The 24472-nt window shown below is 37.1% G+C and overlaps 1 protein-coding gene across 2 annotated transcripts; it reads right to left on the bottom strand.

The window, feature by feature from the left end:
* Positions 1-342: 342 nt before the first annotated feature.
* rorcb (RAR-related orphan receptor C b) lies at positions 343-21831 on the bottom strand. Of its 2 annotated transcripts, XM_067363945.1 has the most exons (10): positions 21576-21831; positions 13457-13542; positions 13006-13147; positions 12235-12711; positions 10667-10788; positions 10441-10573; positions 9275-9382; positions 7792-7902; positions 7492-7604; positions 343-3526 (listed from the first exon to the last, which is right to left on the bottom strand). In XM_067363945.1, the coding sequence occupies exons 1-10, from the start codon at positions 21580-21582 to the stop codon at positions 3365-3367; spliced, it is 1461 nt and encodes a 486-aa protein (XP_067220046.1). In that variant the 5' UTR covers positions 21583-21831; the 3' UTR covers positions 343-3364. The 2 variants fall into 2 exon arrangements, with proteins under 2 accessions (XP_067220046.1, XP_067220045.1); XM_067363944.1 differs by lacking the exon at positions 21576-21831 and having other exon boundaries at positions 13457-13567.
* Between the last annotated feature and the right edge of the window lie 2641 nt (positions 21832-24472).

Below are 24472 nucleotides of genomic sequence, written 5' to 3'. Positions count from 1 at the left end.
TTGTACATCTGTACACAATAAATGTTTTTTGAGCAGCAAATCATCATAGAATGATTTCTGAAGGATCACGTGACACTGAAGACTGGAGTAATGATGCTGAAAATTCAGCTTTGCCAACACAAGAATAAATGACATTTTCAAATATTTTCAAATAGAAAACAGTTATTTTAAATTGTAATAATATTTCACAATATTACTGATTTTACTGTATTTTTAATTAAATAAATGCAGCCTTGGTGAGCAGACAAAACTTCTTTTAAAAACATTAAAAATCTTACCGATCCCAAACTTTTGAACGGTAGTGTATATATATATGTGTGTGTGTGTGTGTGTGTATAATCTAAGATAATTTAGCAAAGTAGACAAATCACAAGGGACAAAATTTCTTTTTAAAGAATAAGATCCATCTTTAGTTTTTATTTATTTTTTCATGTAGTCATATAATTCAGGCTGAAAGAACCTGTAATAGTACATCAGCAGAAAGAGGAAAGGTTTTTGACACTTTGTGATTGACATTCACAAAAATATATATATATATATATTTAAATATAGCTACAGGACACAGTGATCAAGAATACGGGTCTCCTATTCGGTGCAAAGTGTGTGTGTGTGTGTGTGTGTGTGTGTTGTCGGCAGAGGACACTGGTGAGACAGAGACCAGCTATCTCCCTGAGAATAAATCTTTTTTTGTGTGAAACACACAGAAGCAGAAACATTTCTTCTACAGAAAAAACAAAAAAAACAAACAAAAAAAAAAAACATGGAAATTGCTTTACAGGGAGACTGAATGAGACAGTTTTGTCTTAACAGGAAGGCATGCATCAAAGGCCTAGAGGTGGGGATTGTCAAAACAACACATTTAATAATACATTGCACAGACATATTTCCCATAATTCTCATTCTTAAACCAAGGGCAGGCTACACTCCTTGACGTGAGAGGTTTGTAATGTTGGGCACACAAAAAGAAGACTCTTGTTCATTAAAAACTGAGATACAAAACCATATCTTTCTCTTTCATACAGAATACAACACCATTCGTTCATCTGAATCACTTAAAACCAGTCGTGTAGTATATATAGTAGTACTATAAACAATACTGTGAACCTCGACTCAAAGGAGTAGCTGAGAACTCTGTCGAAACTGTGTTTTTGTTGTACTATGGTGTACTAGTAGGAAAAATAGGATGGAAGGACGCGATCCGGACCACAGAAATGGACAAAAGGAGAGGTGATCAACAATTTACAAAATAATACAACAGAAACCACAGCCGTGCTCACTGGCATATCTGTACCTACAGGACTGAGCTTTGATGGAATCTCCTTTTCTCTTGCTTAGACATAACATCCGCAGATCTGTGTGCGTCAACAGAATAATGTCAATGTCGGCACACCATCCAGCTTGGCTCTCTTGTTAGCGTTCTGTCCAGAGCAGCTCCAGAACAAAATGGGCAAAAGTCAGTCCAAACCCAGTTCATTTCTCTGGTCCGGTACTTCCATGCACAAGCTGGAAGAATTCAAAAGCCGGCTGATGAAAGTCCTGGCTCTTTAACATTCCCATCTCTCTTCCTTACACGCTCCACCTTTCTCTCTCTATCTTGACTAAATAGACTAATTTATTTACATTCCTATTCAAAATAATCTTTTAGAAATGTCCATATAAATGAAATGAACATTTAATTGTTTTTTATTCTAAAGTGGCATTTACAAGGGAAGGGGACATGGGACTGAGGTTTCTCATTGCATTAAAATGACAACAACAAAAAAAGGTGCAGCACCAAACACTGTCAAAATGTGCCTGAGCAAATAAGAGCATGTGTGGATGGAATCACTGCTTAGAAAGTTGTGTTCGCCAATCCTTTACAGTCATGCCCAAGTTTGCAAACTCCTTATATATATATATATATATATATATATATATATCAGTATTCTACTGAGTATCTGTTTTGCATTTAATATTGTGTGCTTTTGCAGTTGTTTGCTAAAGTCTAATACCATACTGAATGTGTCAAGTTCTGCTGAAAATGAGGTATGCGATCATGTAAATAACTGTTAAAGTGAGGATTGTGTGGTTTTCTTTGCTTAATTGTAACAAAACAAGGCATTCACAAATGTTTGGTCATGACTGCACGTTTGTAGTGATAATCAGGTTGTTCTATTGCACATTAGAAAAGAGTTTAGCACACTTATGATTTCTGGTGCGTTTAAATAGCTTTAAAGGATATATTCCATGTTAAATACAAGTCCAACTCAGATGCTAACAGATAAGTTAAGCACTATAAGGGGCAATCATTTTATAACCATACAGTTGCCCCATATACTTAATTTCTGTCAATGCATGTTTGTTTTCACAAACTGAGAGATGATTCAAAATTATTTTCTAAAGTTTCTGATTTTTTTTTCTTAATGTATTACTTGCATTTAATTAAATTAAACATTTATTTTAATTATTATTATTACAAACTTGTATTTAACATGAAATGTTCATTTAAAGTAGCACTGGTAACATTGGTCCCTTCATTTTTAACGAACAATCTGGGCACATTAGGTTTTTTTTTAGTGGATTGTCAAAGTCTCATAAAGCAGAATGCAAGACCAAAAGTGCATTGTGTACATTCGGTCTCAAATCAAAATAAGTGCCTTTGCTTTGGGATACATTCATGACTCGTTTGAGGGGAGAGGGAGGGAAAAAAAGCGATATTAGTGCTTAAAGAGTGATTCGTCGAGGAAGGATGTGTGACTGTCACCTAGTACGTAGGATGCACTTCATTAAAAAAGGTGTTGTGCTCTCTTGAATGTTCATGTGGAAGAGAGTTTGATCCTGTAAAATTCTTAAAATCATATTTATAAAACCTCCTTTATAAAACCCATTTAAATAGCTCTTCATGTACAGATGCAGAAGGAATAGTAGCATGCTTAGACATCAACAAAGGGCCCTTGCAAGCATACATCTGTACATTAAAGATCATTTAGGAGTGCTTCTGTAAAATAATAAAAGATTTGAGAGCACAACTCCAGAAATAATCCATATATGAGTGTGTTTGTGTGCGTTGTCGAATCTGAAATACTTTGTTGGCCCCTGTACTGTAGCAGCAAGTGTTTGTGCACATGAACGTGTTTGCAGCGGGTTAAGTGTGTGTGTGTGTGTGTGTGTGTGTGTGTGTGTGTGTGTGTGTGTGTGTGTGTGTAGTGTATTGTGTTTGTATGTAGGCTGACAGTGCTGCAATAGACTGAGGATTCTCCCTGGAGGTTTTTAAAATGTTTTTCTTTGAAATGCTGTTTTTACACGTAATGGACTCTCTTTAACACAAGCCTATAATTCCCCCTTCACACTCTCTCTCATTCTCTCCCTCACTATCTCCCTCACTCTAACTGTTGGTGGAGTCAGGGAAGTTGATCTCGCTGCCGAACACTTCCCTGTACAGAGGCGGGAAGCTGTAGGCTGTTTCCGGGTGAACCAGGCGGAAGAACTCCAGCTTGTCAATATGGAGGTTACAGATCGACTTCATCTGTGGTAGTTTGGACACCATCTGTGAACACAAGACAATGAGTTGTTACTCCACAACAAAGAACTAAAACTACTGGATGAAATCTCAAACATGTTTTTTGCATGGATATTTAACAGTAGAAAAATGACTGCTTCAAAAGTTTGGGGCTGGTTGCATTTTTTCTATCAACAATACAGTAAAAACTGTAATATTGTAAAATATTATTACAATTTAATATTTTTTTTGTGGAAACCATTATAACATTTTTGTAACAATGTAAAAGTCTTTACTGTCATCCTTGCTGAATAGAAGAATTTAAAAAAAAAAAAAATCACAGTGTCCCCAAACTTTTGAAAGCAGGTGTATATTTTGTAAATTGTGGCAGTTTGCATTGAATGGACAGAAAGTATGCAAGAAAAAATAAATAAAAAAACATGGCATGTTTTTGTCACATAACATTTACAGGTCAAAAACAATTGTGCTAAACCTTTTGACCCATAAATTATTCTATTGACTGAAAAAAAAAAAGTTATTATGTTCAATTCAGTGGTATAGATATATCTTTATACAACAGTTAGTTCTGCTTCTTGAATCTGATTGGCTGATAGCCTTTTCCAGTCAAGCAATATTCTACTTATATCAGACGGAAACCGTTTCACAATTTGTATGACTCATTTCTCACAGCGAGTGTCAATGGGGGAGGAGCAAACTGACTTTAAATTTAGTGTTTCTTAACTGGTGGGTCGTAACTTCGAATTTGTGTGAGCCCCCTGCAGACGGAGAGCTATCGCCTGCTGCGATGTGTCAGCCAGAACCCGAGGAGAAGAGGACAGTGCTGACCCTCGCCCCGGAAGTGGAGCTCCATAGTGAGTCTCACCAGTGGCGTGAGCCCGCGACATCATCGGACGAGGGAATAGTGAATATGGACAATGAGGACTGGCTGAGAGACTTCAGTGAGGAGGTATGGACTCCCACCCTATCCCACCCCTTCATCATCACAGTTTCTAGACAGCACTAAAGACTGCATGAACTATGATTTATTGGACTGTGTTATACTTACCATTATTCTGTTGAGTTTTGTGTTGCCGCCATCACCGCGAAGCTCAGCCAGTCCTCCAGCCCCATGCCCTGCTGTGACATCGAGCCACAGGTTGTGCTACCACCAGCAGCGTCTGTGCGAGAGGATCTTGCCACTCTGACTCAGGCCTCTGATCTCTTTGCTCCATCTCGGCCCATCGACCTGTCAGCTCCGCCTTGGCTCCTTCCACCTTCGGCTCCACCGGAGACCCTCTGCCTTGCGGCTCCACCGGGTTCCCTTGTCCCACCGGCTCCCCCTTGGCCAGTCGTCACTCTATTTCCGCCACGGACTTGTGGGCCGTCTGCTGCACTCTGTTCCTCCACCCATATGGCTGCAGCGGGGTCCTCCTTCCCTTCGGCATCGCCTCAGCCTCAGCCCTCTGATACTCTGGCTCCTCCTCCGACGCTCATCGCTGTGGCATCGCCTAGATCTCCAGTGCCAGCAATGTCACTCGTTTCCATCGGCTCTCTGTCTGTACCTATGGATCCATCGGCCTCGTCTCCTGCGGTTGTCCCCCAGTTGTCGTCAGCCACAACACCATCTTGGCTCCTCCTTCCCTCCTTGGTCTGTCGGCACTGTTTGGCTCTGGGTCTGTGCCAGTGGATTATTTCCACCATTGCCACGAGGGGATCTCCAAAACCCCCTCCATCCCTCCCTCTGGTCTTTTATCAGTTATGGTGTGAGGTTGCGCCTTGCCAGAGGGGGGAGTAATATCACCATTATGTTAAGTTTTCACGGACTTGTAGTTATCATGGACTTTTAGTTTGTTTTCATTCATCTCATGTGTTCCTTTGTTTGATTTTCCCACCACTGTTTTGTCCTATAGTTACTGTTATTAGTTCACTCTGTTCAGGTGTACCTCATTAATTATCTTTGTTTGAGTCACTATTTAGTTCTTCCTTCACAGTTGGTCATTGTCCGGTCACTCTTACATTTAGTGTGTGTTGCCCTGCCTGTTTTATCATTAAACTTGTGTTGGAAATCTTTTCTTCATCTTCGTCTGTTTGCCTACAACTGCCTGTGACCGGGTGTGTCTAATACGTCCTGAAAAGTGAAGCTGCGGGCTCTTTGATCGCCCCCTGGTGGCTGGATGCAGTACAGGTCATAAACCCCACCCTCTCAATGCAGTCGACTGAGACTTCAGTGAAAACTTAAAAATAAATTCTGCTTCAAATAAAACTTTCTGAAAGATGGTTTTGGTCATTTAAGGTAGTTATCACACTGATATATATTTAATTGTTCGTTTTTGTGATGATTTAGATTTTAGCTAGCAATTTGATGCTATAAAAACGGGGCGTGTCGTCATGATTCGAAGTTGATTGACAGCTTGTCTGAGGACTGTCGGAGCTTCGAGGGGAGATTGAAGATGTATTAACTAACTGTTAATTTTCGATTTCTTTGTTATTTAACACCAACAAAATGAGTTGTTCAGCAGTAAACTGTACTAACCGACCTACAGGATCTGAAGGATCACTGAACTTTTTTTCTGTAACATTAAATGTGGGGTTATAAGCTAATTAATAAATGTTATTAGTTAAGATAACACACCTAATGTTAACCATGTCGGGAAAAAGCAGGTGATCGTTATCTGGCAGTTATTATTTTTATGGGTATAAAATAATAATTAGCAGTACAAAACTAATGATTACTCTAATTACTGCAATCGATCTCCTGTAACATTAGTTGAACTTGATATAAAATGCAGGACCGTTTCTGACGATTTAGAGTTGTTTCTAGTGGCATATTATATTGATTTTATCTTCTGAATTAGCTGTTTCAAAAATGTTTTTGCTCTAAAACCAGAATGGCCTTTTATTTTATAGGTAAATTTTTTTATTAATTATTTATATAGCCTATTTAAAATACATGAATGATGACGCGGTCGTCTGGGCGAAAGTTTGATGCCGCAACTCTGCCTCTATGCCTGTGACACGTATTGTATATTTTACCATGGTATGTTTTTTATTTTGTATATTTTTAAATGACTGGTGGCTCATACCAAATTACTACCTTTATTGTATAAACAAAAACTTGTTTGGTACTGCTATTTAATAGTCTTACCTTATACTGTTTATTCATCATTTATTATTCATCATTCATTAGTCATATTCTTATAATTTATGCGAACATTAAGTAAAGTGTGACGGTACATGTGTGCATCAACCATTTTTGTGCCGAATTATATTTTATGATATATATATATATATATATAAACCAGTAGAGAACCACTAGTCTAGACTTTATATATAAACATAGCACCGATTTTAAAATTTGTTTCAGAGATGTGTGCCCCAGGCCTGTACTAAACTAGAGTGCTGCTTTTGTACTTTTGACTGAATGTGTTGACTGTGTTTATTTCTTATTGTACAAAATTCTTATACTTGTATAATGGCTATTATTGTTCATTTAAATATTATTTTTCAATAAATAAAGTGGCATGACGTGTGGCCAAGTATGGTGTCTCATACTCAGAATTTGTGCTCTGCATTATTTTTACTTTAAACAACACCTTATAAGATGCAACCAACAAATGCATTGACTAGTGCTGTCATGGGAAATTTGACATTCAAACAGATTTTTATTAGGAATATAACAATGACCTGAAGAATAAATGCTATATCAGATGCAGATAATATACTCACTTTGTCGATATTTCTCTCATAATACTCTACTCTCCTTCGTTGCTAATTTTAAAGTGGCATTTTAAAATTCATAACGAAGGCTTGGGCTCATCTGTTAAACTGTCAATTTGAGATTTGAATTCATGGTGGAAGGAAGAAGTTCCACACACAAGAGAGTTTTTAAAGACACTCCATTGTTGATTCTTATTTATTTACACACTTGTGCCGTCAAACTGTTGTATATACATTAAATATTCTCAAAGTGTAACCGTTTATCTGTAAAGAGCCATGTGTGCCTGGTTCCTCACCTTGTCCAGTTTCTCAGTAGTGGCTCCATTCATGTGCAGGCTGTGCTGAAGTGCCACGTAGACCTTCTCTTGGAGCTTCTGAACCTGATGAGACTCTGTCAACCACGGCCGATCTGAGCGCCACACAAACACAGAGCAGGGGTTTCAAACTGTGAGAATGTGTCTCATTTTATGTCACTGTGCAAGTCTGACCATGGCACATACTACCTTTTCTCAGAGCACATAAACCTAGCTTTAAAATCCTTTTCTTCAGCGAATGAGTCACTAAATTGGTAGCAGACATGGGTGTGAGTGTCTCACCTGGAGCCAGCAAGACCGCGGCGCTGAATAAAGCCATTTCCTCCTCGCTCAGCTGAAGACGACTCAGACTTTTAGCCAATTCAAAGACAGTGTTCACCAGGTCATCACACCCTACAAACACATACACATGCTAGTTACCGGGCTGAAGATGGAGAAATAAATTACATTTCCACTGAGGTCCATAATTTACCCTGAACCAATCTCTTTTTGTTTAGCATGAAATGACTTAATGGATCTATTGGGTTCCATTAGCGTAAAAGATGAATTATAAAGGAAAGTATAAGAGGTTCTGGGCACAAAGCTTCAGAGTAATTTATCTTTGCTTTGCTTTATCGTGAATATAATAGCTGGCCTCTATGTCCGTATTGTGCATTTAAAGTCGCAATGAAATGGAATTTCTTTCTTACTGTGACGTAGTTCAGAGTATAATAGATTATCAAAAAATCAAAAATGTAGGGTGGAGACTTGGCTTTATGCGCCAGTTGAGGCATATGAATGTAGGGTTTAAGTGCACTAAATGATTTAAGTCCTGCATATGTCAAGAGAGAGAAGTCTGTCATTTTCACCGGTAGGTTCAGTTATGACATTTTGATTAAACATTACAAGGTCAAAAATTGTTCACAATATTGTTCACAATAAGATCCATTTAAAAATAAATAGCATGAATTTTCAATTTATGCTGACTTTAAACATATGCAATTTGACAAAAAGCCAATAAAATAAAGAAATGGTATTATCTACAAATCATTCTAACTTATTCCAAAAATAAAAGTCTTTATTTAATATATTGTGCACCGAGTGCTTTCTTCAAAACTTCCATTTAACTTTGATGAGCTATTACTCACCCGAGCATCACTTGTATTAACTAACTGGGTTAAAAACCCATTAACTCTTGTGCCTTATTGATTCATGACGCCTCCACTCTTGCTCTTAAGAGGATGCTGGTGTTGTGTATTATAAAGTAAAAGAGGATGCGTTTGAAATGGAATACTAGCGAACTGCTTGCTGCAAAGTGTACACTGTATATTGTTTATATAGTTTTACATTTTGAAAAAATACACATCATTATTCTGATACGTTGTAATCACATGACTTGATTATATTTGTCAAAATCTCTACGCAATCTTATGTGCATGGTTAAATCCGCAAGGTTATTCTACAGAAAATGTTATTATCTTTAAAAAGTCTGATTAAACAATGAGTCAAGAAGCATACTGTATCTTAAAAACTGTTGTTGACATTGGCTGAATTTGGAATAGCATACTACTATATGGCACAAATAGTATGTGGTATCCTAACTTGCTATTTTGATTTTAGTGATTTTGTGGGATGCGGAACCCAGTATGAATGTGTTGTATATTACACATTTTCTCATATATAGCAGATCAACTGTAGGTATTATATGCATACTCTTCACAGTATACTGCTAAAATAGTAGGCTTAAAATGGTAGCATGCTATTCTGAACATATCCAGACACTTACCGAGAGCTTTGAAGAGATGAGGGCTGGCAAACTTGCCATCGAAAAACATAGTGTTGTTGGAAGAGTTGTAAGCGCGACACATTCGGATCAGCAGGACTTCCAGACATCCTGGAACAGTAATAGAAAGAAAGAGAGCGGCAAAAAAAAAACATGATGGGGGGAAAAGCAGAAAGAAAGAGAGAGATGGAGACAGAAAGAGAAAGATAGAGAGAAAACAGATAAAAGAGTGCAGGGGAGGGGGAAGGAAAAGTGGGAATATGCTCCACCGTGCAAAAATACAGACAGAAGAAAAAAAAAATATTATTTTTTTTTACCAAATATGGGAACAACAAACACCATCAAAATTAAATGTCATTGTGTTTGTGATTGTTTTAAATGACATTTAGAAATTTTGAGTTTTGTTTAGTGAAGAGTTTTTTCATACGGTAAGCACAAAGTGTAGAAGTAGATAGAATGTTGGAGAAACAAACACAAGAGGAGACAAACGTTAATACAAGTTTCAAATTTAAGACACAGCAGAATGGAGACAGAAACCGTTGGGCGAATTCACAAACCATTTATTCCCAAAAAAAAAAAAAAACCTGCGTTTTATTCCCTAACCACTCACAATCCAGTTTAACCAGCCACTAAATACACTGAAATAGTGTTTATTGTATTGTGTCTATGTGTATTTTTTTCTCAGAAAATTCACAATTGATGGTATAATAATGGAGAATGGCATTTTATCCAGGCCTATATTCAACACAATGCAGTCAAGCACAAATTGCACGTTATAAAGAGTAATTTCAGGTGTTTGGATCATCCACATCCAAGCATTCTGCTAGACTGAAAACTGCTCTCTGCAAATTGCACTCAACACTAATTTAGTAGACGTGTTTTGATTTGGCATTACCTGAACTGCATGTCAATATCTGCCCTTAGAGTATTCTAGATGTAGTATGAAAGACAATGCTCAAGAAACTGAGAGTGCCCTGGAATGATCTAATGGGGTTATCATAACACTAGTAACTGTGATTAAACTAATAATAAGATTGAACGGCCACTCTGGGCCACATCAGAAATGCCATATCACGGCAGTGAGTGGATAAGGTGATTCGAATGAGAAATCTGTTGTATAATCAGGGATTAGTAATCTGTAATCCATGTGGGACGAAAGCAGCACTGACCTGCTTTGAGCAGGATGATCTGGTCATTCTGGCAAAGGTCCATGAATCCAGAGATGCGCTTAGCGAACTCCACAACATACTGGATGGCGTTTGTAATGTGCAGGGCACACTGCTGCCACATCGATTCTGCAGACTGAAAGCAGAGATTGATAATACAGCCATTAACAAAGAGACAAATCAGCAAGCACAATCAAAAGAGATGCCATCTAGTATGATGATGCTGTACCTTGAGCTGAAAGCTGCGTGTTTCTTCAGGTGTGTAGAGGTTCCAGGTGAGTTTCTTCATCTCTTCTGGGCTGTACTGACACGTCTCCAGGTGAGACTTCACCACGTTTTGAGTGATCCGCTCTGAACATAATTTGAACAAATTAGCACATTTTCCTTCAGTATCTGTCTATCACGATATAAACAGATATAAGCAGAATCAGAAATAATATACATAGCTACATAAGGAATATATTATATAGATCTATAGATACAAATATAGATTATAAAATGGATCCATTATATTTAAATAAACATCTATAGATGGATTTAAATACAGACAGATTATATCATTTATAAAAAAATACAGAAAATAAATATATATATAGAAAATTAAGCATAATATAGATATATCAATAACACTTTACATTTATTTGTTAAAACTAGTTAATATGAAATACTTCTACAGCATTTATTAATCTTAGTTAATGTTAGTTTCAACATTTACTTATACATTATTAAAATCAAAAGTTGTGTCTGTTGTGTTAACATTAATTAATGGACCTGAGCTGACATGAACAAATAATAAACCACACAGTGGTGTGTATTAACTTACATTAGCAAAGATGAATAAATAAATACTATAGCAAAAGTATTGTTCATTGTTAGTTAATGCATCAACTAAGGTTAACAAATAAGACCTTATTGTAAAGTGTTGCTGATTTATCTATAAATAGATATACTGTAAAAAGATTATAAAAAACATAATGTTATAAATAAATAGGCATATAGAGTTTTTTTTTTTTTTTTTTCATTATGCCTTAAATTCATGTAAAAATAATAGATATCATGAGTTGTAAATGGTAAGGGTTAGTTTAGGGTCCAATTTTCATTATTAAGTACTTGCTTATTAGAATGGATTAGTTCACTTTAAAATGAAAATTACCCCAAGCTTTACTCACCCTCAAGTTATCCTAGGTGTATATGATTTTCTTCTTTCTGATGAACATAATCGGAGTTATATTAATAAATATCCTGACGCATATGTTCTTTATAATGGCATGGAACGGGAACGAGTATGAAGCTCGAGAAAGCTTATTAATATAACTCCAATTGTGTTCATCAGAAAGAAGAAAGTCATATACATCTAGGATAACTTGAGGGTGAGCAAAGCTTGGGGTAATTTTTATTTTAAAGTTAACTAATCCTTTAGAATGCATATTACTAGGATTTATTAGTACTTATAAAGCACATAGTATTAATTCTGCCTTATTCTGCATGACAACATTCTACATCCCTTAATCCAACCCAATACCTAAACTTAACAACCTTACTAACTATATTAATAAGCAATAATTAGGAGTTTATTTAGACAAAAGTCATAGTTAATAGTTAGTGAGAATTTGACCCTAATCTAAATTAAGTATGACTAATTTATTCTCATTTGATTGCAATAAAAAATGGAAAAGAGGATTTTCAGTAATGGCAATTTAAGGGAAAATAGTTATTAAAATAATATCAGAATCTAAATCTAAACTTATATTAGCATAATGATGACTATAAAATGTGAATCTATTAATGGCAGCTCACCTATGTCGTGTAGAGAGCAGTTGTCTGGTAAAGAGCTCAGGAGAGAATGTGTCAGTAGGCTGTTTTCAGGCAGGATGTACTCATGCTTCACCCTCACTGCATCTGCCAAATCTACAACGCTGGGCTCTGGAGAGCTCTGATTTGACGAACTTCCACTTCCTGCACTCCCAAACCCGCTGCTGCCCCCGAGCATCTCCAGAGCGCAGTACTCGCCAGCTTCCTCCGGGGTGAGCGGCAGGTCGAATAGCAAACCGTCGGGCAGCGTGGCGATGTCGTCCAGGTCACTGAGATTGGAGCTGGAACCTCCGCTGCTGTACGGCCGGCTGTGTGCGCTGTCGTCGCCCGACTCTTCACGGTCACGTGACGTCAGACCGCCACCCAAACCCGCCAGACACTCTTGAGACAGCTGCTGGTGCCGCTGCACCTCCGCATACAGGCTGTCCCGCTGTTTCTTTGACATTCGGCCAAACTTCACCGCTACAGAAAGCAAAAGTGAGGAATAGTTACTTTTACTTCAACTACTATTACTAATTATTTAAATTGCATTTATATTGTTTATTTTTATAGTATTTATATAAAAGTTTGGGGTCAGATTTTTCTTAAGTTAAAACTTTAAAACCAAACAAAGGGTAGTCACAAAAAACTCCCTCTCTCTCATCTGCCCTTTGACCTGGCCCTCCTCATATAGTACTTAAATTTAAGTCCCTATCCTGAAAATGTTCAGTTTTCTTTCTGCTGGTGGGTTAGTTTGACATTAAGACTCGCGCTCACCATCACGGCTCATGCCGAGAGCCAGGCATTTCTGCAGACGACAGTGCTGGCAGCGGTTCCGGTTAGTTCGGTCGATCAGGCAGTTCCTCTGTCGTGAACATGAGTACATGGCATTGTTCTGCTGGCTGCGTCGGAAAAAACCCTGCAAAAAAAAAAAAAAACGTTGTTACCTAAGTGTACAGGATAGCTAATATCAGGTGCGGCTTTGCATGGGTGTGACCTGGCATCGAATGACGGACATAAAGGAATATAAACTGACCCAGAAAACAGATGAGCACAAAAACATCGGGATAAAAGATAAGGAGGGATAGAGCACAAAAGGCTCATTTTGCTTCTGTGGATTTAATTGAACTGAACAGTCTGTATAAATAACAGGAAATTGCACATCTACGGTAAGAAAAGGTGAAAATGTAATACAGTGATCATTAGGGAATTATGGTAGAATTCTTACCTTGCACCCTTCACACGTAATAACGCCATAGTGAATCCCGGAGGATTTGTCGCCACAGATCTTACACGGTATAACTTCAATTTGAGCTGGAATAAAAACAACATACAACATCTTTTTAAGCATTAAAAGCAAAAACGTGTCCCTGAATGCATAGTAAAGCACACATGCACAAATACATTTTTGACATACACCACAAATAATATCAACCAATACAGAGATCTCTCTCACTCTACATGGCATGAAGGACAGAAATAGCCAGAGGATTGATTTTCCGACTGAAGGGTGTATTATATCTCTGCTTTTATGAGAGGTTCTGACAGTGAACACAGTGTAGGGACTTTTAGAAACCAGATACCTAGCTTCCATATACAAACAAATATTAAATTGATATCTCCTGATTAAAAGTGAATAGTATGTAAACAAGTATTTAATTATGTACAAAAACTAAAATAAAATGTGAATTCATTAATAAATGAAATAAACAAAATAAGTATATGTGACAGTTTTACAATTATTTTTATATTTAATTATATTAACATTTTTAATTAATACAATAACAGCATAAAATGTTTATATAGACAAAAAAAACAAAAAACAATGAAGATCACAATAGTGTTGCCAAGTCCATAATTTTCCCACGGAATTGGGCTACTCTAACACTGTTGCCGCGGATTGTTTTTCATGTCCACAGATTGAATCAACCCGAAATAATATGATATTTAGCCCCCGGAATGCAAGTTTTACCAGGGGAACCCTGTCGAAGACGCAGATTTTATCCCCTGGAACGCGACTGGGCTAGTTTTGGGCTAATTCTGAGTAGCAATTGGGTGGGTTTTGTTGTGAAAACCTGGCAACCCTGTAACTACCCATATATATCCAATTAATTATATTAATAAATCATGAAGTAACAAATAAAAGGCAAAAAGAATAAATGAATGAATGAATAAATAAATGTGTAGTACAAGGTGTACAATAATTATGCAATAAAAATAATATTTTCTAGTATATGCTGCATGTAGTGGTTGCAAGGAAAAAACAAAGCTTGCAACAACATGCTCAGTACTAAAAGGAAACATCCTCCATTTTGTCTTTCTAGCTCTGTCAGCTGAAAGCAATGACCAAGATACACTGTGGCATGCAATGGAAAAATCTGTAAGCCCTTGGGTGCCCCTCCCGTACCGCTCTCTGTGTAGTGTTATATAACCTTCGTCTGCAAACATTCCACAAACACGCCATTCAGGGCTGCTCAGTCTAATAATGCAGATGTTCCACCTCCCGGGTACTTCTAACAGTCTATTGGTTGATGCACGGGTAGATGTGTCTGCGATTGGCCGGCTGTAAATGTCGCTCAATTCGGCTTGGCTGTAAGCCCATGTGGACTCGCTGTCCTACTGACATACTTTCTCAGTTAAAGGGGAGGGCGGCTGTGGGCGGATCCCCAGCGCATGTCATTTGAATAGGCCTTTCCCTTCTCTCTGTTAAGGTGGAACTGGTTTCAACTGGAACACTTAATTTTGATACATAAAACAGGCACAATACATACTAAAGTTCAAAATTTAAAAAAATACTCTTTACAATTAATTAAATTGTATATGAATATTTACATTATTATTGCTATTATCATTATTATTAATAAATTATTTTATATTTTATATATTTAATAGGAAATGTTTAACCTAAAATCTTGATATTAATGAAAAATGTGCATGGACAAGTATATATATTATATAATATTATTATTTTATATAATAATTTAATAAATCTAATTAAAAACATTTCTAAGTGGCCATTCAGAGGCTTTCTTGCATGCATCTGCACTGTTTTTAATGGTTTTAACATGCTAGATTTTCAACAAGTCACTGTTTTTTCAGTGTCTTGCCCTTTTAAGATGCTGTGTAAAACCAGTTCAACTTTAAAGTGCCCCCATCAACACTTGCAGTATAAATCAGTGGTCAGAGTCACTGTAATTACAGTGAGTTGACATAACTGACACCGGTGATGGGTTGATCCCATTTTCGGTCCTTGCACATTCTTTCCTCTTTGATTCAATCTTTTTTTTTTTAAACACGCAGCTTGCAAGCTCAGCTTTGGATAGTCAGGAATTTGCATGAAACACACTGCGAATACACTCCTCTCCAAACTAAGGCAGTACAGAGAAATGATCATCTAATCCAGCAAGAAGCATTTTGCTGAACTTTATATTTTCAGACCACTCAATGAACTCAACAATGGAGGGACTACACTGTAGTTGTAACTCAGCCTGGAAGAGTTCGGTTTGTGTTGACGACATTTTGCACATTGTATGTACTTCAAAAGGATGAGGTCTCACGCTAAAATTGATACGGTAAAACCAACGCCATCGTTACTGTTTGTATCACTGTGTATCAAGCACTGAGAAAGCCTCCAGAGTAGGGCGATATATCGCATGCGATTGTCACGCGCATTTCGTCAGTAAAGCCGGTTCCCTGATTACAGCGAAATCGCCATCACCTGCTTTCAAATGGAGCGTCATTTAATAGACAGAGCCGTAGATCACTGATAAGCTACGCAATATCACGTTCATTATCGAAGGCGATTCATCTGCGATATGAATACGTTATTGCGTAGCTTGTCAGTGATCTAAGGCTCTGTCTATTAAATGGCGCTCCATTTGAAAGCAGGTGATGGCGATTTCGCGGTAATCAGGGAACCAGCTTTACTGACGAAATGCGCGTGACAATCGCATGCGATATATCGGTCAGCCCTACTCCAGAGGTGAAATTCAGTTATGGTAATGGGCATTTAGTTTCCGAAACGTGCTGCATGTGGCCAATCAGAGCAGAGCAGGCTCTCGGAAAGGAGGAGATTAGACAGACTGAATCTTCGAACAAACCATTTTCAGACTCTTTGAGAAACGAGGTGATGTGTAATGTATATTTTGTGGGGTTTAACAAAATGAGGAACCTTTGAAATAGCATAATTTCTCAAGAGACCTAGATTTTGCTCCATTCTGCTGCACTTCATTTAGCTGTTTTCAAAATCAAGAACAAGTCCTGTGTGCAGAAGTATAATATGACCCCAGAATACAGAATAAAGACATGTGTTTCATATTAGCATCACTGAGGGATCATGATACATTGTTGTTCCACAGTCCCTTATGTTCTAAATGCCATTTGTGTGATATTATAGCCAGACGAAAAATGTAATCATTTACGTGAAGAGCAATTCAGGAAAATGGTTCAAATCTACTTTGAGTGGCAGCCGCTGTTATCTGTGTTTGCGTACAGGTGCCATAATGCAATCATCTTTGAGTACAGAACACTGCGTTAAGCAGTTAAGTCTATTGTGGTGGTGACATAACACAAGACGGCAGATTAGATTAAGCAGCAGAGCATAACAGATTTTAATCGTAAGCGTTCAGGATAATGCAAGGGGAAAAACCTTAGTGAAAAGTAAAAAATAGTCATTTAGATTTAGGCAAACATGTAACTTTTCATTTTGACAAGCTCATGTCATGAGGTGTAGCCATGTCTCTAATCACAAATGACGCATATAATCCAAGACGCCGTTTCCGCAACGGTGTGTCTCTCATCAATCACTGTGATGAGCAGAAGGGTTTCTGGTCACGTGGTTGGCATATGTAGGCCAGAGTAAAGAACAATGATTTAACACCTCACCTATTTTACATAATACATTCCAAGTCTCACCCAAGTGACGTAAAATCCAGACGGCTTCATGCAGATAAAACAGAATTACACTGTAGTTTCTGATAAGACAGCCGACTGAGTGTGTGAAACAGTCAGTGTGTCAGTAAGTCACTTTTAATGAGACTCATGCCAAATGTTCCTGCTGTCTGGTCATCATAAAACCAAGGTCATACACATGCACGGTCACCAAAGCAGTAGGAGAGGCAAAAAGCCACGCTCTAAAATAAGACCCACTCATCTAATGGCTCTCAATGGGAAAATAGCTTAATTTATGCATGCATTATTTTGTGTGTGTTTTCTTTGATCTGAAGCGATTATCATCATTTTAGTGTTGATTACACAAAAAGAGAGACTTGAATCTTAAATTAGAGGTACATTAAGACCGGCGATGACACAAGACAGACCACACAAAACTTACATGGTATTTAATTTAAAAAAAATATTCCTGACAGAGTGCAGATCTGCTCTTTTTCAGTATATATCATCCTCTACAGCTCTCCTCAGCTACCCTGTGAACATGAGCCACGCTGTGTATATTTAAACACAGCCCCACCTCACGACAGTATGTCCTGACACGTACGCCTGCAACTGGCTTTAACGTGTCCAGAGAGCAAACAAAATGGTTGAAACAAAATCCTCACTTTGTACTTACAGACAAAGAGTCTGGGGCACTAGTTAAATGTAAAGATTTAATATTTACTGAACTTCAGGTAAACATCCAATCTAAAGAACACTCTTTTTGTTAAGACTTCACAAGCACAGACATATTGTGAAAATCTCTTTTTGAAGTAAATAAATTGCTCAAAATTGATTGTTGTCATTTGAGAAAATTTCATCAGAATTATTGCACTTTCACCTATAAGCACAAATCGAGTAGAAGACAAGACAATCAAGAATCGACATCGACTCATTTACTCGTCTAATTTAGATGACAATAGTAATGATAATTCATTTAACAATATTAAGGTGGAAACGTCATTGTCATGGTAAATTATTGTAATAGTGCTTATAATCATGTAATATTATATTTCACTTCTAAATAAATAATTGTGTAATATACTTTGCACCAGATTTTACATTATTTAACTATGTGAGAAGAAACTGAGTGCAGAGTGGAAATTTTCTGACTGCAAAAAGTAATTCAGAGGACTTGTTACCACAACTTAAATAAATGCATGGTTGCAAGTTAAAAAATCTAAAGGGGGTCGCACACCGGACGCGAAGCTCGGCGCCGCGCCGCGCAGCGCCACGCCGCGTCTCAGGTATCTCACACCGGACGCGCACATTCTATACGCGCGAGCTCAATTTTGAATCGGCTTCTGACAGAAGAGCTGCACGATGAGTTCTTACTTTATTTATTATTTATTTTTTTTATTTGTATTGAATAATAGCTGACTTTTGAAGGTTCATTAATGAAGATCACATTATGTCTGTTATTGTTTTGTTGTATCGGTTGTCTAGGCAACTATGTTACATTGTAGCAATATTATTTAACTAACGTTAACTAGCTAGTCCGAGTAAAAACGTTAGCAAAACAAGTCATTTCGGTAACACTTTACAATAAAGTTTCATTTGTTATCATAGTTAATGTATGAGGTAGGTTAACTAACATGAACTATGAGCATTTGTTACAGTATTTATTAAGCTTTGTTAACTTAATGTTAGTTAAAAAACAGTTGTTCTTTGTTCATGTTAGTTCAGTGCATTAACTAATGTTAAATACAACTTTGATTTTAATAATGTATTAGTAAATGTTGTAATTAACTTAAATATTAATAAAGGCTGTATAAGTGCAGTTCATTATTAGTTCATGATAACTAATGTATAATAATATATATATTTAATATTTCGTATTTTGTGGGGATTTCACAGTACTAAAGAATATTAACTTCTAAATTATGCAGTATTCAACAGACATAATTACATATACATATATTATATATTTATCCAATGTAGACTTTGAAGATTTTTGAATGCCCTGTTTTTCATGTCCTCCTCAAACAGATCAAATATTGACGGACAACAAAAAAACTGCTGCACTGCTACTTTTACGTAGAAGAATGAAAAATAGAGGCAATCGAATTTCCCTGTGCTTTGTTATTTCGCATCACTGAGGTTAGTGTATGGAAAAATGGCACAAAAGAGCAAAATAATATATTAGAAAGGGCTACGTTTATTATACATTTTCCCCAAATATGCTTAGACCTTACTCAAGCTGTTGAACTCAGAATGTAAAACAAGTGTATCTTGTCGCACAGGGCGAAATCAGTATGTACATTGACGATTTGAGGGAAATATAATATAAATTTAATATAAAACCTTGAAATGGCGCTCTGTGGCGCGGCAGGATTTTGAACAACTTCCTGAGTCGTAGCTGGGCGCCGCGGACAGGCGCCGAATGTCGCCGCCGGTGTGCGTACTCTCATAGAAAACAATGTGTTCGAATTTTAAAGACGTGGCGCGGCGCGGCGCTGCGCGGCGCCGAGCTTCGCGTCCGGTGTGCGACCCCCTTAATTTATTGTTTTAATTAAACCTTTTAAGTTGCAAACATTATGTTTTTGAGTTTTGTTGACATAATAATTACATCAACTTAATATTGTCTGTAATTTAAACTCAAATTTCTGTGTTAATTGGCTTTTTTTTAATTAGGTTGTAGCAACTTAATGAAACTGTCTTGATAACTTTGTTCCCAGCATGCTTTGCATAGAACTGGATAAGGAGAATACATGTTTAATGAAGGTAAAGACCTGTTAGTGTTTAATGCTGTTATGTTTGACATTTGAAACAGTTTCTTTAATTGGTGAAGTTTTTGTGGTTATTATTGTGCAGAAGAGTAGATACATGAAGGTAAAAACGACATTTTTCTCTATGCGCTAATGCCAGTGACAAGTAATATCTTACTTTTTCACTAATTATACGTGTTAAATAGCATGTGCTATGATAGCTGTTGATTTTAACTGAAATAGATAAGATTAATTGCTTCCAGGGCTACAAATCTGGTAGTTGGAGTGACTTAATTTTTTCGAGTAATCAACTAAAAAAAATTGTGTTTATGCTACAAATTATTAAGTTCCTCTAACTCAGTGTAGCTTGTTGGCTGAATGTAAATTCACTCAGTTGTCATAGCTCAAAAAAAAAAAAAAAAAAATCATGCAAAGTGTTAATTTTTTGTTGTTGTTGTTGAGCCAACACATTATTTTTTAGTGTTATATTTTTTATTTTACAGTTATTTTATTTATTTTACAGTACGTTCTTGGTAAGTACTTACTTACCAAGAAAGTATTGAATAACAAAAGGTAACAACATGGATTAAGATTAGGTTTAGGGGTAGATTCAGGGTTAGTACCTAGTTATTGTAATTACTACAATAAGTATATACATGCGAAACAGACTGTAAAATAGAGTGCTACCATAAATATTTCCATATAACAATAAATAAAACAATAATTTAATTGGGATTTTGTATATTTTTTTCATGTATTGTTGCCAAACTTTGTTCATGTATTATAAAACTGATGTTGATCAATAAGAAATAACAGCATGTCACCCTCAAGCATGCATGTTACATAAATTGGTGAGATTGCTCTAATAAATGTTCATTGTCTACATCAAGATCGGAGTTCAAGTTCAACTCAAGTTCATGATGGAGATAAAGGCGCGGTGCCGTGGCCATCTATCTCTTAACAGACCGCATGGGTCTGCACGACTCCTGCAAAGCGCCTCCCCCTCTCTCGCGCTCTATCTTTCCCTCTTTCCCTCCTGTGAATGCTGCGTAATGCTCAGTGACATAACTAGGTCAGTAGAACAGCAGGTTTGTTCGCTGCTCACACAGCCGGCCATGCTGCCCTGCGAAAACAACAACACGCAGCCGACATTCAAGAGATAGAAAACTCTATCTCCAACATTTACACACAACAGTATCACGATAACCAAATAAGGCGAGGATATAACTGACAGAAATAACAAAGTGTGTTCAGCAGAAATATTTTTGTTTTCAGAGAATAAATGCGTTGGAGACATTTTATTCACTAAATTCAAGTTGTATCTATATTTTTAGAGGATATTATTAAAGCTTACACAGGGATTTTTTTTTTAACACTCGTTATGTAATAAAAACCTGTCACACAAGCCAGCATCACGAACTGCCGCTGAAAGCTTCATCATTCGGCGTCAGAATTCCAGACTCATTTTTTGACATCTGACTAATAAGAATAATCGTAACCTTTGAGAAAGAATGGAACGCCAAAGAACATTTAAACGCATTACAAAGTAACAAGTGCCCGCGTGGCAAATGTCACAGGAACGCAGAGCAAAAATATGTGCATGAAAACATACGTGCATTTTTATATGGCTAAATGTTTAGAGACCATTTAAAAGTAATATGCAATGTCAACGTACTAGTTATATGTCATACAGTGCTACAAACATCTTACCTCTCATTTTGATGCAGTTTCTTGATTCTCCAAAGTTCACTGGGTGCGAAGCAATATTGTCGAAATAGCTAACTTGAGACAGCTACCCGAATTAAACTTTTCAGCTCCGACTGTGAGCATTATTAAGAAAATAAAATAGAAGTAAATTCGCGTCTCTAAAGGTCTTCACTTTCAACAAAAAAATTCAAGTCGTATTCGATGTGTTTTATGGCGCGGTATGAAACGTCGTCCTCCTCCCTCTTCTCTCACTCTACCCTGCTAACCTACTTTCAGAAGCGTGGACTCTCACATGATCTCACTGCCGCGCACTACTCACGGGGACGCGCACACAGTCAGCGCTTAAGGTGGGACTAGAATTCACACTTAATTCTGAACAGCATACTAATTAATGGAATTAATTTAAAGTAAACAAGGTCCCAAAGTACAAATAACAACTGCACTGTAAAAAAACGTTTCATTTAATCCAGTTAAAACTCTGAAAATCGTGGTATCCAATAGTAAAAAGAGCTAAAAAGATCTTTAAAGATTAACAACTTTCGTACACGTCTCCACACAAGTCCTTGATACATTGTCCAAACTTATGGTTCGTTTATGCAAGTGCAAGGGCTTATGGGTATTTCTACTGTACGTTGTAAGATTTCACAATGGAGTGTGATCTGGTTACACTGTCAAATGTTTTCCCCAGAGGTTATCTAAAAATATGCATCATGTGGTAATTAGTTTTATTTAAAAACATAATTTAATATGAAAGTTTAAGTACATAATACAAAGCTCTTCATGTTGACAGTACATTTTTAAAGAGGAAGAAAATGGGATTTAAAGGTGCCATAGAAGGCTTTTTCACGAGATGTAATATAAATCTAAGGTGTCCCCTGAATGTTTCTGTGAAGTTTCAGCTTAAAATACCCCATATATTTTTTTAATTCAGTTTTTTAACTGCCTATTTTGGGGCGTCATTATAAATGCGCCAATTCAGTGCGTGTCCCCTTTAAATGCTCGCGCTCCCCGCCCCCGAGCTCGCGACTCTATAATACATTGCATAAACAAAGTTCACACAGCTAATATAACCCTCAAAATGGATCTTTACAAAGTGTCCGTGATGCAGCATATCAGATCTTGTAAGTTTAGTATTTATTTATTGATTCTCAATGAGTTTGATAGTACCCTATGTGTGGATAACGGGCTAAAGCTAACATTACACACTGTTGGAGTGATTTATAAAGAATGAAAGTTGTGTTTTTGAATTATACAGACTGCAAGTGTTTAATAATGAAAATAGCAACGGCTCTTGTTTCCATGAATACAGTAAGAAATGATGGTAACTTTAACCACATTTAACAGTACATTAGCAACATGCTAACGAAACATTTAGAAAAATAGTTTACAAATATCACAAAAAATATCATGGATCATGTCAATGATTATTGCTCCCTCTGCCATTTTTCGCTATTGTCCTTGCTTGCTTACCAGCATAAAGTCTGTTGATTCGGCTGTGCAGCTCCAGACGTTAATACTGGCTTGTGTAATGCCTTGAACATGAGCTGGCATATGCAAATATTGGGGGCGTACATATTAATGATCCCGACTGTTGCATCACAGTCGGTGTTATGTTGAGATTCGCCTGTTCTTCAGAGGTCTTTTGTACAAATCAAATTTACAAATTTCCATGTATAGAACTCTAATTATTTAACTATGCCAAGGAAAATAAATTTTCAATTCTAGGGCACCTTTAAAATATGCATTCAGAGTTTTAAAAATATGCTGGCGGACCAGCAAATAATTAATTTGGTAAATTCTACCCAAAAGCATATGTTTTATTTTATATTTCAGTCAATTATATGTGAATGAAGTAATATAAGTATTTTACACTGAGTCCTTTTGCAGTGTACAACTGGAAACATTCTAAATGTCACATTTAAATGGTGGATGTGTTTAATGCCAGTTCTTTCCTATGCGCACACCCCCAAACACCCTTTAAAGAGACATTTGAGGATTGTTCTGCAAAATGGCCCTTTTATTAATCATACTAGGATAAAGAAATCCCTCAGTCATAAATAATAGCTGGTCCTGTAGTTATGGCAGATGGTTATGTAATCCATGAAGGCCTTCTGGAGGCTTGAACAGACTAATTATTCATCATTCAGTTGTTTATTTATTCAGGGAGGGGGGATATTAAACCTATTATATATATATATATATAGTAAGCTTCTTAGAAGAAATATCTTGTTGCAATATAAAAATATCGTTGCATAGAGATGAGCATAAACTCATTCCTGACATGTTCCATGCTCTATCAACATTTCAAGCATCTGGGCACCAAATGATGAGCCAATATGTAAGACAAAAAGATACACATGTGCCTCCATATGATTTGTGCACCTTCCAAAATCCTAAATGACAATGACAAGCATTGACCGCATGTGGAAAGCTCGGTGATGCAATTCTCTGGCAGGGGCTCTTATGAAACACACAGAGAAGATTACAGTAAGTAGGTTAGTGGAACAACCAGAGAGCACACAGAGTGCTGCGCTCAAAGCGGCTCCCTGTTTGGCCTCCTCCTCCCCCATCCGCTGCTCTTGTCGCTCTACCCTCCTTCCTGACCGTTTCATGACTGTCCGCTTCTCGCGTCCATCTCGAGGCTTGCGGCCCTGGGGGATCTGCTCCTCTCCTTTTCTTCTTGTTGCCTTTTTTCTGATTCAATCTGTTTATTTCCTTTCATTCAGCAGACTGGCCTGCTGCGCTCCCTGCTACTCTCTGTCTTTCATCTCTCCACTCATCCGCTCATCTGTCTGTCTCTCTCATGCGATAAACATCATGGTTGCAGAAGCTAATCCAGCCATACGGTCTCAGTACAAGAGTTTTGTTTTTGATGAAACACTATAAAAAGGTGTATAAAA

The sequence above is a fragment of the Chanodichthys erythropterus genome, chromosome 16, assembly GCF_024489055.1.
Source record: "Chanodichthys erythropterus isolate Z2021 chromosome 16, ASM2448905v1, whole genome shotgun sequence".
In the NCBI taxonomy this organism is placed as follows: Eukaryota; Metazoa; Chordata; class Actinopteri; order Cypriniformes; family Xenocyprididae; genus Chanodichthys; species Chanodichthys erythropterus.
The sequence above is the reverse complement of the archived record's forward strand: the minus strand, read 5'-3'. Positions and strand labels throughout refer to the sequence as shown.